Below are 17,152 nucleotides of genomic sequence, written 5' to 3'. Positions count from 1 at the left end.
GTATTTGGGGTCAATTTAAGGTCAACCTTGATTTTACGAATCCTTTCGGTCCCGTACCGTACGTAAAATGGAGGTTCTACTGTACTAGAGCACACATTCATGCAAGGGACCAGCTCAGATTTAATTTTGAAACCAAAAGATAAGTTGGCTAGCCTGAGTTCTACCCACATTCTCTATAGGCCATCGTGTCAGAGGGCAGTCAGTGCATTAATAGGTTGAATAGCTAACACAGTACATAAAACCACCTTCACAAACCCTGTAAATCCTGCAGTAACTCCAGAGTGCAACCAACCTCACAAGGCCTGTAAATTCCTCAACAGCTTGTAGAGACTTTTTTTAGCATTTCACAGACATAGTGGGTAGTTTACCTAAAGTCAATTATGCTCTGTAGATTAATAAATGTTGAATACATAAACTTTGACCACTTCAGTGGGATATAAATGCCCCGTAAGATGCATCAAGCGTAGGTTTAGTTCATAACACTATCTAGGTCTGCAAATTGTAGACTACTCCTTTTGATCTATTGGTCAGTCAGGGTACTTAACATCAGATCTTATCTACGGTTTATTTAATAACCATATAAGCTTCATTTTAATAGGAGTAATTGCAGCCAGCGTACAATTTGGTATGCACCATGTTATAGTCAATCAAACCCTGTAGTGACTAAAACTAGACTAAACTAAACTAGACAAGGACAGCTTAACAATTATTGGAAATCCCATTTATGTATCTTAAATTCCTAAGTTGGTCCCTGAATTGTCACTAATAAGAACCACAATTACCCACCCCTCAGAAGTATATACCTTTAGGCTATCCTTATTAAGTACATCTACCACCCTTTGGTATCAAATCCTTTAACTGGTCCCCAGGAATGTTACAGTACACATTTCAACCGCAAGTCACCTAGCCCAGTTTTCTATTTGTGACAAGCACTAAAACCGTACCACCTGACACTGCTTATTGCGCTTGGGCTGCAAGCTGTGTGTTCCGTCTGACACTGGCCTCAAAAGAATTTCAACGCATTCAAAATGTTTGAACTCTGGGGATTTGAGATGAAATGTTTAGATACATTTAATATTAAATGTCATTGAATCAACGGCTATCTATATTATTAATAGTCTACATTTGTATATTACACAACTGTGTTAAACTAAAAATACAAAATAAACCAATGAATGAAATGAAAATTAAAAACCAATAAATGCACTGATTATGTTTAAATAATAAATTAAATCAAGATTAGTTATCATTATCAGAATCTGTCACCAATCTCATTATTATTGTATTCTAATTATTATAGTTATTATTAACATAAAAATCATCAACAATTTATCATTCGATATCATTTATCATTATTATAATTATCACGATAATCATTAACATCATAATCATCATTATCATCATTAAAATCGTATAAGTTATTATCAAAATCATAATTTTCATCATCATTAAAATTATTATCAAATCATTAAATTACATTGTCATCATTAACATCATCATTTAATTTATCATCATTAACATCCTTTTGGCCTATGTTATTATTATCATAATTATTATCATCATAATTTTTCCTATAAATGATTATAACATTTCATTGTTTAAGCTTCATTCAAATATATGATCAGATTAAGAGATACCCTCAAAATGACGTCGTCGTTCAAATATGAATCTCAACTCATCATAATAAACATTAATCATCCGAATGCTCATTAAATAAGACACACACGCTTTTACCTTTCACACATTATCTACAACTCTGTGAGGGGAATTAAGCGTGACACAATTACTATTTAAGGTGAGATCGGCAAACTATAAATGGTATACTCACGAAACCAATTAATATTGTCGTGGAGTTCATCGGAACAGATATTCGTAAACCAACGCCATCAGATGCTTGTATTTAACCGGCACGAATAATATTATGTGCGAAGATTTCCACATTTCGACTGTTTGACAATTTAAATAATATCTTTTGATTGTTTTTGACAAGTGATGGGCATATGTAAAGCTTTGTCTACACTATCAAACTTTATTTGACAAAAAAATGTGATGTGCCCATATATGGACATGATGATGTCATATCACTACCATATTTAGAAATACAACTACCATATTTGAGCACATCACACTTGTTTTGTCACATAAAGTTTGATAGTGTAGACAAAGCTTTAGATGTTTTTAATATCAAAGCTCTTTTGAATTTGAAGGCATTCTTAAATGAATTAATATTTAATTTTGATTTATAAATTTAAGATAATTAGAATTATGATTAATAAAGAGTTTGTCGTTTATTGCTTGGTGTCCGGACACATGGCTTCTAATTATGTATTCGGCCTGTAGGCAATATTTGCATACAGCGGTCATAGTAAGTTCTCTCGGAATAAAAAATAATGTTAGTACAGTACTTTTATACTATACTGTGTATTGTAGAATAGACTGAGAGAAGTAGGTCAGGTTTTAAAAGGTCATGTCCCGAAAGTGGTTGATTTCCTACAGTTGAATTTGGTTTCTAGAATTCAGATTAGTATTACCACCCTAAAGCAGAGGGAGGGAGAAATAAAGAGATAAGCGTTTTGTTTTTTCAACTGTAATTGAATTGTATTTCTTAATTTTCAGTCCAAGGTTTAGGTTGTCCCCTTAACTTGTATGATCCTATAGTTGTACCATGTTTACCTTATTTGAATATTATGATCCCAATTTTTGATCAAGATTCAATTCAAATTCCATTTTAGAACCATCCGAGGCTTGTCATACTAGACTACCCGTGTTACGGTCCACGTATTGGTTGAAAGATTCACTAAGACTTATCGACGATGCATAGACAAGGAGTATAAATCAATTCACTGATTTCGATTGAATTCTCTGGATAAATGAACATTCAGTTTTTGAACTAGCTAGGATTTTGTTGAATCTGTAATTATCAGAAAATTTATGTTGGTACAAAATCTATCAATTAACACTATGGCTGACACAGATAAAGGTGAACTTATGTCGATTTCTATTGTTTTCAAATCTCAACAGATATCCCGCCTCCGAACTGCCTCGTAAACCGGGTTCACAATCAAGTTCTGTACGGTTCCTCACCCCTGATCTAAAAAAAAAATGTCTAATATTTTTCCCTCTCTGTTTTTTTCGACAGCTAACTCATAAAATTGAGTCATGTCATGATAGCAAACATTGATGGCATCTTTTATTTTTTAGGTCAGTGTGTTCCTGTCTGTTTTTGCAAATCCCATGCTTGTCAAAATCTTGAAAACAGGTTTACGTTTGCCGTATTATAAAATTATATATTCTTCCTTTGGTCTGTACCCCCCTTCATGAAACTGGAAATTGGTTTTACAGATTTATAGCGACGGTATTGGTCTGTCACTGTTCTAATTCTTCCGAGAACTCACACGGACTGCCTGTCAATTTTTTATATATTATTAACAGCAGAGGGAGCAATAGTATTAGTATAAGTGGCAATAGTAGAAGGAGCAATAGTAGTATAAGTAGCAATAGTAGTATAAGTAGCAGCAGTATAAGGATCAATAGTAGCAGTATAAGTAGCAATAGCAGAATGAACAATAGTAGCAATAGCAGAAGTAGCAATTGTAGAAGAAGCAATAGTTGCAGTATAAGTAACAATATTAGCAGTATAAGTAGCAATAGCAGAAGGAACAATAGTAGTACAAGTAGCAGAAGGAGCAATAGTGGTAGTATAAGTAAAAGGATAGCACACTAGCATTAGCAACAAAAGTGTTAATAGCAAAAGTTGAAATAGCATCAGAAGTGTTAATAATATATTAAAGCATCAACAAAAGTTTAAATAGCAAAGTATCAATAGTAGTAGAGTACTACATTATTCAATAGTTGAATAATATTTAAAACAAAAAATGTTTTCATGAGAGTGAAATGCGATTAAATAAATTAAATAAACCACAAGTGGGGGCGTATCGTCCATCATACTTATCGTTTCAACAACAGAAATATAATATTATGCAAATCATGCATGCTTAAGGTTGATGCATATTTAATAGTACGGTACACGTTACGCTCTAGTTGCTCCAATATACATATGAAATATTATTAGACCATTTGGCTTAATTATCGGGCAATATGTAATGTTGGTATTAAGCAGAACAAAACTTGTACCTATATGGACATCCCCATTAGTAAAATTGGATGTTTCCTTTGTTTGTACCGAATATTTCGCAAATTACATTTGGAACCGACGGATGATTTATACCGAAGTATTAATCTTACTGTTGTGTGCATGCTTTACCTTCGGGCATGCTTTCTGATTGATATGCCCTCGGTGGGCAATACATAGCATTATTAATGTTTCACGCTGTGGGCTAGTTAAATCTCAGCCTTACTGCGCCGTTCACCGCGCTTTTCTGCCCAGAATTTATCTATCTCGTCTTATTCATGTGAATCCGTCTTGTTGACACTGTAACGGTTGACATCAGATGATAAATATTTGGAGATGTGCGTGATGTTTGTGGAGATGTTTGTTGTGAGTGATGAGCGTATACCTGCATACACTGACAAATCGTCAAACCATTTGGCTGTGTTTTACATAACTGCTTGAATTCTGATCACACCGAAACATCATTTGTCAAGTTGTAATAACTACAGTAATTCAAAGTGCAATTTCCTATATATTGCTTCACAAAATATAATAACAGATTTTTTTATAATATATTTACTTCATATGACAATTGTGAAATATATAATCAAAACAATTATAAATATTGAAATATTGATTATGAAGTATCAATTTAAGGAAATCATGTTCATTTAAATAAATATTTAAAATACTGTATTTGTATTTATCTTCTAATTTTGGTATAAATGTTTTAAATATTTATATATAAATGAAGTACAATGTTGTTTTTATATCCTGCTAATTTTGTTTCTTATGTTTTGTCTTGTAGGTATGGATGGTAGGCAGATGTGGGGATCTGTTATTGGTGAGACATTGGCCATGTATATCAAAAGGATAGTCACGTTTTGTAAACAGGTACCAGGTAAGTTTTAGAGTCAACTCCGACCTTTGAACCACGAACAAATTGTCTGTTTCCATGGTTCCATGCATAAATCAGCTCAATTTCTAATAATAACAATTAATCCCAAATTGATAATTTATACATTTATTGAAGTTAAACTAAATTTTTTTAAATAATAATAATACAGTATGTCATATTATTCAGTTAAAATAATGTTTGTAAGATTCGTGTACCGTACATGCTTACATACTAATAACTATTCTGTAGCTACTTTTGTCTAAAACCCATTTTTAAAATGCTTTCACCCATTAATGAACCTAATGTTCATTAGGCAATTACATCCTAATAGTAATTACTTGTTTCTAGGCTAGTATTAGCTACAAAAGTGAGAGGTTATTCCATTTCTGCAATTACTCCCCAGTTGACGACGCTCTGACATTTATTTACCCAGTGGGGTAACAACAAAAAATGCAAACTTGCATTGAGTAGGACATTTAGCAAATAGTTCCTGATAATTGTGTCAGAAAATGGCACGTATTAACCTATATTTTGACAAAATGCATAACTATAACTATTGAGTATGAAAGGCAGTTGGTGCAAAAAAATGTATAGACATTTCCAATTTTGGCATAGATTGCCCTTCATATAATATTAATTGGGTTTAAGTATAAAACCTTTAAAATATAGTTATTTAAATTGTTAAAATGTAATTTGTACAGTTTATGCAATGATAATAAAAACAAGATTAGTACTTTAATATTAAATAGATAATAATCAAAATATTAAACTCTAAATTTCTTAGGAACAAAACTGGTAAATTATTTAAAATGTAGTTCTTATATTATTATTTAGTAAATATTATAATAATATCAATAATAATTACATTAATTATTTTTATTAAATAAAAATCTACAAAAAATCATTTTCTATATAATTTCTCATTCTGAACTGCATTTTCTAATTTAAGGTTACTGTCCATTTCAATTATTTCTATTAAGAAAAATAATTTTTTTCAAACTATTTTTAACAATGACGTTTAAGGTAAAAGATCAACAAACAAATGTTATCTCCTTTGCCATCTTTTTTTTTTAAACATTAAATAGTAATATCTATCTATGCCCGCAGACATAAAGACATATTTATCATCATTTTTGTTCGATCTCCAACAAATAGCAACATGTACAGTAATACATATATTTTAAGTGTATACAGATTTATGAAATAATTTCAAATGCTCTTAAAAGAAATTTTAAAAGCGAGATTTGATATGAAACAGAGCGGTCTCCGTAAAAATCATCCTCACTCGAGGCGATTAGAAACATACCGTACGATCCGTAACATGCAGCATGTCGGAGTTTGTTACATACCATTCATTAAAAACGCATATGTGTGTGATTGTACTGGGGATAGCTGTTTGCTATTTACTGACAATCTCAAACAGAGTTTTTCCCCATAAGCAATTTTCTCTCTTATTGACATCAATTACACTCTACTTTGTCTTATCAGAAAATAAGGAGAAAAATGTTTTTTTTCTTTTTTCTACACCAGATTAATAAGGTACAAGGCATTTTATGTTACAAGTCTCAATTTAAAAATTAAATGATGAAATATGACATATTATTTATCTTAGAATAAGAGTGATGGTTAGAAATGATTTAAATTGATGATATGCAGATAAAATCCTTTGTTTTAAGCAAATAGATTATATCATAGACATGTAGCATATGTCGAATAAAGAGCATGTTTTTATAAATTTATGAGTTATGTAATAACCTACTAGCAATTGGGAAAATTATAAATATGATATTTTTTATTTACAATGTCTTCTCTTTTTCGTTTGTTTGTTGTATATTTACTAAGAAATATATGTTTGTTTTTTTTATTTTCTACTTTACTAAAGAATAGATGATAAATGACATTTTTATATAATTTAATAAACTAAGATTCGAACCCGCGCCTCTTTTTACAAAAACAGTTACATCTGTGTCATATTAATTCTGTTACAGTGGTAAAAAGCCGAGAAAGAAAACACATACTGTAGTCCAAACAGCTTAATAGATTTTTATTTTGCAAAATAAAAATCTATTAAGTAATATGTGTCATACAACCCCACTGGAGATTCAACCCGGGTTGAATCTCCAGTGGGTTGTATGACACACAACACTACTGCGTGATTTCCAAAAATACACCCAATTATATATTTACGGCAGTGATTTCTTTTATCTGTTGGGATGAGACTATGAGCGCAATTTTAATTATCATGAATGTAAAGCAATAAATTATTTTGATTTCAAAATCTGTCTTGCAATAAATTAAATCCGACACCGATACATTTTCAAATACGGCAAACCAATTTCCAACACAATATAGATATGTTTGTTTTATTGTTGTGTTGGCGCCTGTAGGTAGTTTTTAATAATTGATTAAAAACGTGTAAAAAAAAAATTAACAGCATATTTTTTTTCTTTTTATAACAAACTACAATATTCATACATTATTCATTTGTTTTATATAATGATTTCTTTTGTTTGGCATTCAATATAACTTCTTATGTTTCAAATATTTGTATTTTAATCTTTGTGAACTTATTTAATCATATTAAAATTTTTTCTGAAACTTAAAAAAACAAGACTGATTCTTCTCATTTTCTTTTTTATCTTTCTTTCATCTAGGTTTTTCTTCATTGGAACAACAAGACCAAATGGTACTGGTAAAAGCTGGTTTCTTTGAAATTCTAACCGTGCAGGACTGCATTGAACTCGTCCTTTACAACAAGTTCATCTTGAACAACAATGTGCGCGTATCGCGTCTCAACATGCTTAAGTTCATGCCTCATGAGCTGGTAGATGCTGTATATGATTTCGCAAGACGTCTTCATCGGTTAAAGTTACAGAAATCAGAGTTAGCGCTGTTATCAGCCGTTGTACTTTATGCAGACGGTAAATTAATTTAAATTAATGTAAAAGATAGTTAGGATAGAGTTTGCAAGTATATAGCGAATAACTACATTTTGTAGATGTATTGTCCCCCAAAAACCTAAAAAATATTAATAAAAATAAACGTTGAATAGGCCATTTTGCAGTTTTAATAAAGTTATTCACTTCTGTAAAAAAAAAATATTTCTTCACTTATAAAAAGACAAAAGAAACGCTTAATTTTAACTAAAAACCATTGTCTGACAGACAATTTAGGTATTTTTTGCTTTAAATTCATTTTTAAGAAAATAATTTTTTTTTTTCCAATCCAGTTTTTGGTCAAAGTGAATAACTATTATGTGACATTAAAATGGCATATTTAACACAAAAAAAATTAACAATTATTATTTTAGGGGGACAATACATCTTTAATTACTTAGGAAAGATATAATTTGTACAAATACTCTCCTTGCATTTAGTTTCTTTAGACAAATAACATTTTTAATGTGAATTCCTTTGAATTTTTGATCTGTGGTGCTGTTTTACTTTTCATTAATATGGAATTTTTCAGCAAAGATAGATTTAAATAGTTATCCATTGATTATATTTAGAGGCTGCTGTGTGCATACCTTTAGAAATTATTTTTCGCTTTAAAATAAAAACAAAAATTCTTCTTTCCATTTCTATCTAAAAAATCGATTATTTGAATTTTGAAAACAATTTTTTTTTAATCAATTTATGTTGTTTGTACATTCTTATTTTAACATTTGTAAAATTCTTTAAATTCACTTTTTTTACAAATTAAAAAATATAATTTAAAAAAAATTATAGTAATTACCTCAACAAAATGAATAAAAAGCATGATTAAAAAAATATTTAGAAAAAATCTATTCTCATCTTGTACTAGTTCATAAAAAAAGATCTGATATTAAAAAATACATGAGAGTGTAATTTAGAAAAAAACAAAATCTTCAAAAGTAAATGGTAATGTCCAAGTTTTATACAAATATTTGATTGTTTTTATTAAATATCCCTACTTAAATACTTTTATTAATCATCTTAATTCCATGTCTAGATTAGCTGAACCCGTCAAATATCACTAATAGAATCTTATACTTTATCTTTATCATCAAGTTTTTTTCAATTTTGAGTATTAATTTATCTCCTTTGAAGACAAATTAATTAAATTTGATAAAAAAATAAACTTCAAATAAGTAAAGAAGCTTGTTTGAGAGGAGAAAACAAAGACAGTTTTGTTGTTAAGCTGATATTCATGATAACTCTTGTATTTTGTCATTATTTGTGACATTAATTTATCAACAATTATACCTTAAGGCTTAGACTGTAGGAGTGTTGTAGAATACCTATGAGCTTACATACTCCAAAATCAAATTAAAAGTGTCATATACTTAATCTCACACTGTACTAGTTAGATAGTTAAATACTAGTTCACTCTTCATACTATAATGCACTGTTATCCAAAGCATTGTGCTCAAAAGGATTTTAAACTGTGCAATGGATTGATTGATGAATTACACTGTAATCTGTTTTAAAACCTATTGGTATAGTTTATTATGGATTTTTTTATGTCATTATTTTTAAAATGTTACTGAATCTGTTATTATATTATTTCTTTCAGATCGAGAAAGTCTACAAAATCGTGATTTGATCTGCACTTTACAAGCTAAAATTCTTGGAGCACTCAAAGTTGAAACACAGCGAAACCATCGCGACGATCCACACATTTTTGCAAAGATTCTACTACGTTTACCTGAACTTCGGACTCTTGATAATCTTCACACTCAATTTATTATGAAATTGAAAGTAGGTGTACCATCCTTTCCAATGCCCGAACTATATATGGAAGTGTACGACTTTAAAGGTGGGTGCGAAGGAAAGAAAGACGAAGATTTAAAGAAGAGTAATTCAGCTTCGGTGTCGTCAAGTAACTTCTCAAAAGGAACAAATGGTTTTAACGGTCATCACCCATTAAACGGACGTGGCCATGAAAGTTCGAGTGAAACTGCATGTGCGGTAAAAGTTGAACAGCCAAATGGCCGCGATTTACCATTTCCAATACCGTTTGGAAACGATATGGAAATGTACCGACATTATCTCGGATATACACCAAATGCGGGCTACCCACAGTAATGTTAGTCAAGTCCTATCTCTAGTAGTATTAACTGCTTTGAGTTTTATCGCATACTTTATTGTGGCCAACGAAACATTATCACTGATGCATTACCAAGACATTTATGGTATTAGTACAGCCACAAAATCAGTAGGACAGTGAAGACAAACCTCCTCCTACTTTGTTCAAACAAGGAAGAGATGTTGTTGAAAACAACAAGTTGCTTTTTGTGTCAATCATGTCTTTGATGTCAATCTAGCTTGTAGATATTTGGGTCAAAGACCAGTGTAACATGTTTTGTTGTTGAAATCTTAAAAGAGTATCTATGCCAGAACTACACAAAATATGGCGATCACGACAAAATGTTACTCAAGAAACGGCTGAAAAACTTTCGCAAATTGGGTTAGAATTTGTTAAATTCATGGCAACACATTCTGGGTGATTGTACTAAAGTACATTCACAATTCATGTAAAATGTTGTCACATTGAAGGATCGATAAATGAATACACAGCTTAGCAGCTGTAAATTGTCAATGATATGAACGCACTACGAAATTACACGTTCTTCTGCGAAACAATGTTGGGCAGCACGCAAGAAAGAACGCAAAGAATCAATTACATTCAGTTTACCGTTTTTTCTCGCTCTAACCAATCATAAGTTCTGTACAATGATTAATCATTTTACTAGTAAATAGGTGAAACATATGTTCTGGGACTGAAATGAATATGGCTGATAATATGTATCTTATGTTTGGCTGACCTATGCGACACCTAAGCCACTCCTTTGAGAACACACACACGGGGATCAGAAAAAACATTTAAATAATCAGGAACAAGAATTTGGTGCAGACCCGATAATTCTGATATGACCAAATTCTGTCTGTAGAAAAAGTGTAGAGTTTCTCATGCCAAATTTTAAATTCTAAAAATTATTTATATACGAAAATCAATTGTTTGATGACAGTGTTTTTAAACTTGTAGTTTAACTTTTTATTAATCATTATATTTAGTATTCACTAAATTTCACAAAAGGATGTGTTTTAGAGATATTAATCCACAGTCTTATATTTTAATATCCATATAAATATAATAACAAAGTTTGTAAAATTATTATTAAAAGTTTTATTGACTACTACTAGAAGGAGCGTTTCACCCCTCTACCTTCATTGGTACTTCTCTGGTTTTGTTTTTATTGTCTGTTTGCCATATAGCTCAATAAATAAATATAAATCTGAATAAACAAAAAAAACAAAAAAACAAAATAATTCTGATAAAATAAAAATCATGGGCTTTCAAGAAATACTTGAAGTGGCGAAGTTAAATTGGTTGAGCCAGCCGCTTATAAGGTTGTTACCAAAACATAACATACTCGCATCAGTCTTCACATAAGAAATATCAACAGGACTTGCTTTAGGTGTGGCCTACTTGTTACTTAAGTGGTTTTGGCTCACTTAAGTAGGTGTGGTCTACTTAAGTAAGTGTAGCCTACTTAAATACAGTATAACATTTTAACCAGAGGGTATAGTTCAATAAAACGAGATCTCTGTATATAGTGATCTGCTAAGTGTAAATGTTTATGTGTTGTATGTTTGTTTGTCTTCAAATTCTCTGTATAACAAACAGATGATAAATGAAACACAAATATATTTATTTTATCATAAGCACAACAGACAAAGATCATTAATTCTAAACCGCCCGGTGATACAGTATTTAATCATAATGATACAAGAAGCGAAATAACAAAATTCACAATAATATAGAATTTCATACAAATTATTTTTTACAAGTCTTTTTCCGAGTAGTGACTGGTATAAAATGATGGTTGACATGGGGGGTGGGGTGGAGATGAATTAACAAGAACAAAGGGAGGATTTGTGTTATCAATACTTATCTGTTTGTTGCACAGTCAGTTTGAAATAAAACCAGTAAAGACTGAAATATGAATTTTAAGATAAATTCTCTTTAGTTAAAAGTACATTTTTAAATGCATTTAATGTTAATAAGTTAAGGTATTTAAAAAGATAGGTAACTGATGAAGCTACTTCTGCTAATTACTAAAAGCAATTAACTCATTATATATTACCTGGTATTACTTTAGTAGACAGCAGGTTTGAGGTGATATTTACCCAGGTCTTTTTTTGTTTTATTTCCAACGTTTTATTTATTTTAACTCATTAAATAGAAACTGATTTTAACTATAATTTTCATTTTTTATGAAAGTTATTTTTTCTGATGTAGATGATGAGTGATTTTTATTTTCTCATTGTTGGTGCCTTTCATTCATTCTGAATAGTTTTAGTGATTTCTTCATTTATTCACTGCAGCTGTAATTGTTTTATTTGTGGACATTGCTGGGATATTATGCTATAGTTTAAAAACTGTCACTCTTTGTATTAGGTACTATTTATCCTTATAACGTCCTCGTCAATTTAAAGCCTTTTAAATAATCGAATGCACTATTTTTTAATAGATCATCTTTTAGGAGCGATAGATATGTTAATTCATTTTAGATTGAATAAATACATAAAGTTAATTCAATTTAAACTAATGTATATTGTATCAAAGTATGTACAGTATAATTTCATAATATTTAAAAATTATAATTATTTTTATTTGCTACAAAGTTAAAAAAAAGTTATATAGTGTTTTTTTTTGTAACAGATTTAATTCATTATTTCTGTGTGCCTAACTGTTGCTCATCGCTAATTTATACACTATTGCTTTTACTCATAATTAGTGTATGACCTGATATTCTCTAATTACCAGTCACTATTTGTATTAAGCTCTGTCTACACTATCAAACTTTATGTGACAACAAAATGCGATGTGCCCATATATGGGGACATCATATTTGTGCACTATCGCACTTTTTTGTCAAACTAGCTTGATACCGTAGTGTAGTTTAGTTGTGAGCTACAGTATATTTCTTTGCTTACAGTGTAATACTCTATTATATTTTGTTTTGTGAGAGCATATTCAGGGGAGCTTGGGGCTCGCATTAGGGGTAAGGTGGGGTTGGAGTATGGATTCAAGTGTCCAGTGATACTTCCTCTGATACAAACTCAATTGTTTTTGTTTTTAATTGACAGACTACATACAATTGTATAATGCTTACAATTATAGTACTAGAAATGGCTGCATATGGAACCACACGCCAATAACCTATATCATTTAAAACTGATGTTGTCAATGATATATTTAAAAAATGACATTGGTTAAGTTATCTTTATAAATGTATTTGATCTGAAATATTGATGTTTAATTGTCTTGTATTTTATATCTTAGGAAAAGAAAATCCAATACTGTATGCATTAATTCATTGTAAAGAAAATATTCTGCCCTATCTGTGTTTATAAGGATTGATCTATTTTGATGTGCTTGTAAAAATCTGTGTTAGTGTTCCCATCAAACATTAAGCGTACGTGCACTCTCTGTGACCTTTGACACCAAAACATTTAACCAATAAGAGGCTTTACTCTCATTTCACTCAAACTTGTTGTGTTGTTGTTATTGGTTAATACTAGGAAAATGTTTATTTGCGTACAGCGAATATGACTTCACTATTGGCCGATTTATTCATATCCGAGTGCTTTTTACCGATAATTATTACCAGATCTATGTACATTGATAAATATTTCTTTATAAAATTGCAACATAGTTATCGTGTTAGTGGTGGTGGTAGCCTTTCAGATGCTATTAAATTATTTATGTAAATTATTACTGCAAAAAAACTTTCTAAAATGTATCTTTTTACCGTAAGAGAGTGCAGAGAATTTTATCATCATTTTATCAATAAGTCTACGATTATGTAAAATCCTGTTCAGTTTGGAGCAACAAATATTAAAATAATTGTAGGTTTGAAACTACTGAATAATATATTTGATGATTTTTAAATGTAGTTAAAATCAATGTTTATTGTTAAGACTATTCTTAATGTAATAATTGTATAAATTGCGCGTGTGGTAATCAATGCGGGCTCGTCGTCGGAGAGGAATAAGCGTGTGTGATACGCGCTATATGCTAAAAGATAATACCTTGACATCAAGTCCATACTTTAGTTTCTTTCATTTCTAGAATCAGTTAGTTGTGATTATGAATAATTAAAAAGATGAAGTGCTATTGGATGAAATAGCATCATGTGACCAATACTATGTGTCATTGATGTGCGATGATTTGCGTGTTAATGTAGTGTATGTAGATTAGGGCAAAGGTCAAATCGATGTAAAAAGTTCTCATATGACCACATAGGGGCGCTCTGAGCGTCTACCAGACTATCAAAGTCATTCTTATCTCTCCCTGGAACGTGAGGTTTTAGTCCTGACACCAACTTGTACAATTAATATGGAAATATATTGAAACGTCAGTCAAATGGTTTTGAGTTTATTATTTTGTTTTTTTTGTAGAAAATATGCACTTTATGGTGGAAATGAAGATGATGATGTTTGTGATGTAGAGGTGATGAAAATAAACAAAGCAGAATGTAATGATAACATGCTAATTTTACTGATTTACTGTACCTTTGACAATTGTGATAAAATTTGTTCTTGGGTAGGCTCGAACCCTTCTTCATGTTCACTACCACTAGACCACCAAGTTTTTGCCAGATGTTAGCGAGATTGAAGTTAGGGTGTTAGTGATGGTTGCCATGGCAATGATGGTGAGGATGACCAATATAACAACTGAGGATGCTGAGCTCGACCAGATCAAAGGTTTCATTGGTTTTATGGACACAGATCGCTAACTTTTGTTGTTTCATATTTATTGTATATTTAACTAAATTTTATATTTGCAATTCATGCATGTAGCTGAGCTGTAGCTTCTTTAAATATAATACACTAAAACGGACATTAAACACCCCTTCCCAACTGTTTTGTTCAAGTCATTAATAAAACATTATATTAAGCTCTTTTGTTTGATGAATCTTAAGGAAGCTTAATACAAAGCACGTTTGAGCTAAACTAGGCTAGGTTACACAAAAGTCCATGTGGTTAATACAAACAGTTTAATTTCGCACCCTAGTGTTCAAATACTACTTTTAATCTTTAATGTATTCATCTTTTATAAATTACACTTTTTTTGTGTTTGAATAAATTTACGATTTTAGGATAGTTTAGCTTTTTAAAAGCAGCGTAAGGGGATTTGAGGCACACGTGCTGGGTGCAAACGTTTGGCTTGGCTTAATTGAGCAGCTGGAGTGTTACCATAAGTCGGCCTATTCTTATGAACTTGATGGCTTATTTATGATGCAATTGGGACATATATACCCTGACCTACTAACCTAATTTAAATGTGTTCAACCCCTTCAATCATAATACAAATGAGTTTATTTGCAATCAACTGATTTACAGTTCCCATCTTTCATTTATTGACTCTCTTTAATGTACCGATACTCAATATTCGCGGAAAATATAATACAGTTCAGGACATGATAAAGATGTGCTGGTATTTCTACACACAGATAGTTAAACTACATAAATGGTGCTATTTCGATGAACATTATTTTTGTACCGTGCAAACTCCGCCAGCTCGCTAGTGACGTGACAAATTGAGCGAATCAGATTGGTCTGTTTGCTAAATTCCACATGTAATTATTGTTAATTGGGCAGTATAAAAAGATAATTATCTAGAAGTATTATTGCCTATAAATTGTTCAAAATATCATATTAAAACAAGAACCAGCATTAAATTGCATATATATATAATTATTGCTATATGTGGGACCACTTTATGTCGAAAAATAAAAAGGATGAAATTTGGTAATTTTTTGAGAAAATCCCTGTACAGTACTATAGTACATGGAAATTTTCGAAAAATGGCCGATTTTCGACCCTTTTATTTTTTGACATAAATGGTTACTATTGCATAATAAACATGCGCAGAGACGAATAATAGGTTCTGCGCATGTCAATTGTGCCATAGTAACCAGTTTTGACATAAATGGTTACAATAGCTTAATAAACATGCGCAGAGAAGAATAATGGGTTCTGTGCTTGTCAATTGTGCTATAGTAACCAGCAGTTTTATCAAAAAATAAAAAGGTCGAAAATTTGCCATTTTTTGTGAAAAAATCCCTGTACTATAGTACAGGGAAATTTTCGAAAAATGGCCGATTTTCGACCCTTTTATTTTTTGACATAAATGGTTACTATTGCATAATAAACATGCGCAAAGGCGAATAATGGGTTCTGCGCATGACAATCGTGCTATAGTAACCAGTTTTATCGAAAAATAAAAAGGTCGAAAATTGGCCATTTTTTTTTTAAAAATCCCTGTACTATATAGTACAGGGAAATTTTCGAAAAATGGCCGATTTTCGACCCTTTTATTTTTTGACATAAATGGTTACTATTGTATAGTAAACATGCGCAGAGACGAATAATTGGTTCTGCGCATGACAATTGCGCTATATTAACCAGTTTTGACATAAATGGTTACAATAGCTTAATAAACATGCGCAGAGAAGAATAATGGGTTCTGCGCTTGTCAATTGTGCTATAGTAACCAGCAGTTTTATCAAAAAATAAAAAGGTCGAAAATTGGCCATTTAAAAAAAAAAATCCCTGTACTATAGTACAGGGAAATTTTCGAAAAATTGCCAATTTTCGACCCTTTTATTTTTTGACATAAATCGTTACTATTGCATAATAAACATGCGCAGAGAAGAATAATGGGTTCTGCGCATGTCAATTGTGCTATAGTAACCAGTTTTGACATAAATGGTTACTATAGCATAATAAACATGCGCAGAGGCGAATAATGGGTTTTGCGCATATCAATTGTGCTATTGTAACCAGTTTTATCGAAAAATAAAAAGGTCGAAAATTTGCCATTTTTTTGAAAAAATCCCTGTACTATAGTACAGGGAAATTTTCGAACAATGACCGATTTTCGACCCTTTTATTTTTTGACATAAATGGTTACTATTGCATAATAAACATGCGCAGAGACGAATAATGGGTTCTGCGCATATCAATTGTGCTATAGTAATCAGTTTTATCGAAAAATAAAAAGGTCGAAAATTGGCAATTTTTTGGAAAAAATCGCTGTACTATAGTTCAGGGAAATTTTCGAAAAATGGCCGATTTTCGACCCTTTTATTTTTTGACATTAATGGT

The 17,152-nt window shown here is 30.9% G+C and overlaps 1 protein-coding gene across 1 annotated transcript in view; it reads left to right on the top strand.

The window, feature by feature from the left end:
* The window catches only part of LOC140055174 (retinoic acid receptor alpha-A-like), a 130,186-nt gene extending 115,780 nt beyond the window's left edge, over window positions 1–14,406 (top strand). The window contains exons 6-8 of the mRNA XM_072100415.1: window positions 4,920–5,012; window positions 7,664–7,930; window positions 9,546–14,406. Coding sequence (XP_071956516.1) covers window positions 4,920–5,012; window positions 7,664–7,930; window positions 9,546–10,057 — 872 coding nt within the window. The 3' untranslated portion in view covers window positions 10,058–14,406. The remainder of the gene's footprint in view (window positions 1–4,919; window positions 5,013–7,663; window positions 7,931–9,545) is intronic.
* The last annotated feature ends 2,746 nt before the right edge of the window (window positions 14,407–17,152 follow it).

Source organism: Antedon mediterranea, chromosome 7 (assembly GCF_964355755.1).
Source record: "Antedon mediterranea chromosome 7, ecAntMedi1.1, whole genome shotgun sequence".
Classification (NCBI taxonomy): domain Eukaryota; kingdom Metazoa; phylum Echinodermata; class Crinoidea; order Comatulida; family Antedonidae; genus Antedon; species Antedon mediterranea.
Note: the sequence above shows the minus strand (reverse complement) of the source record. Positions and strands in the feature narration are given on the sequence as shown.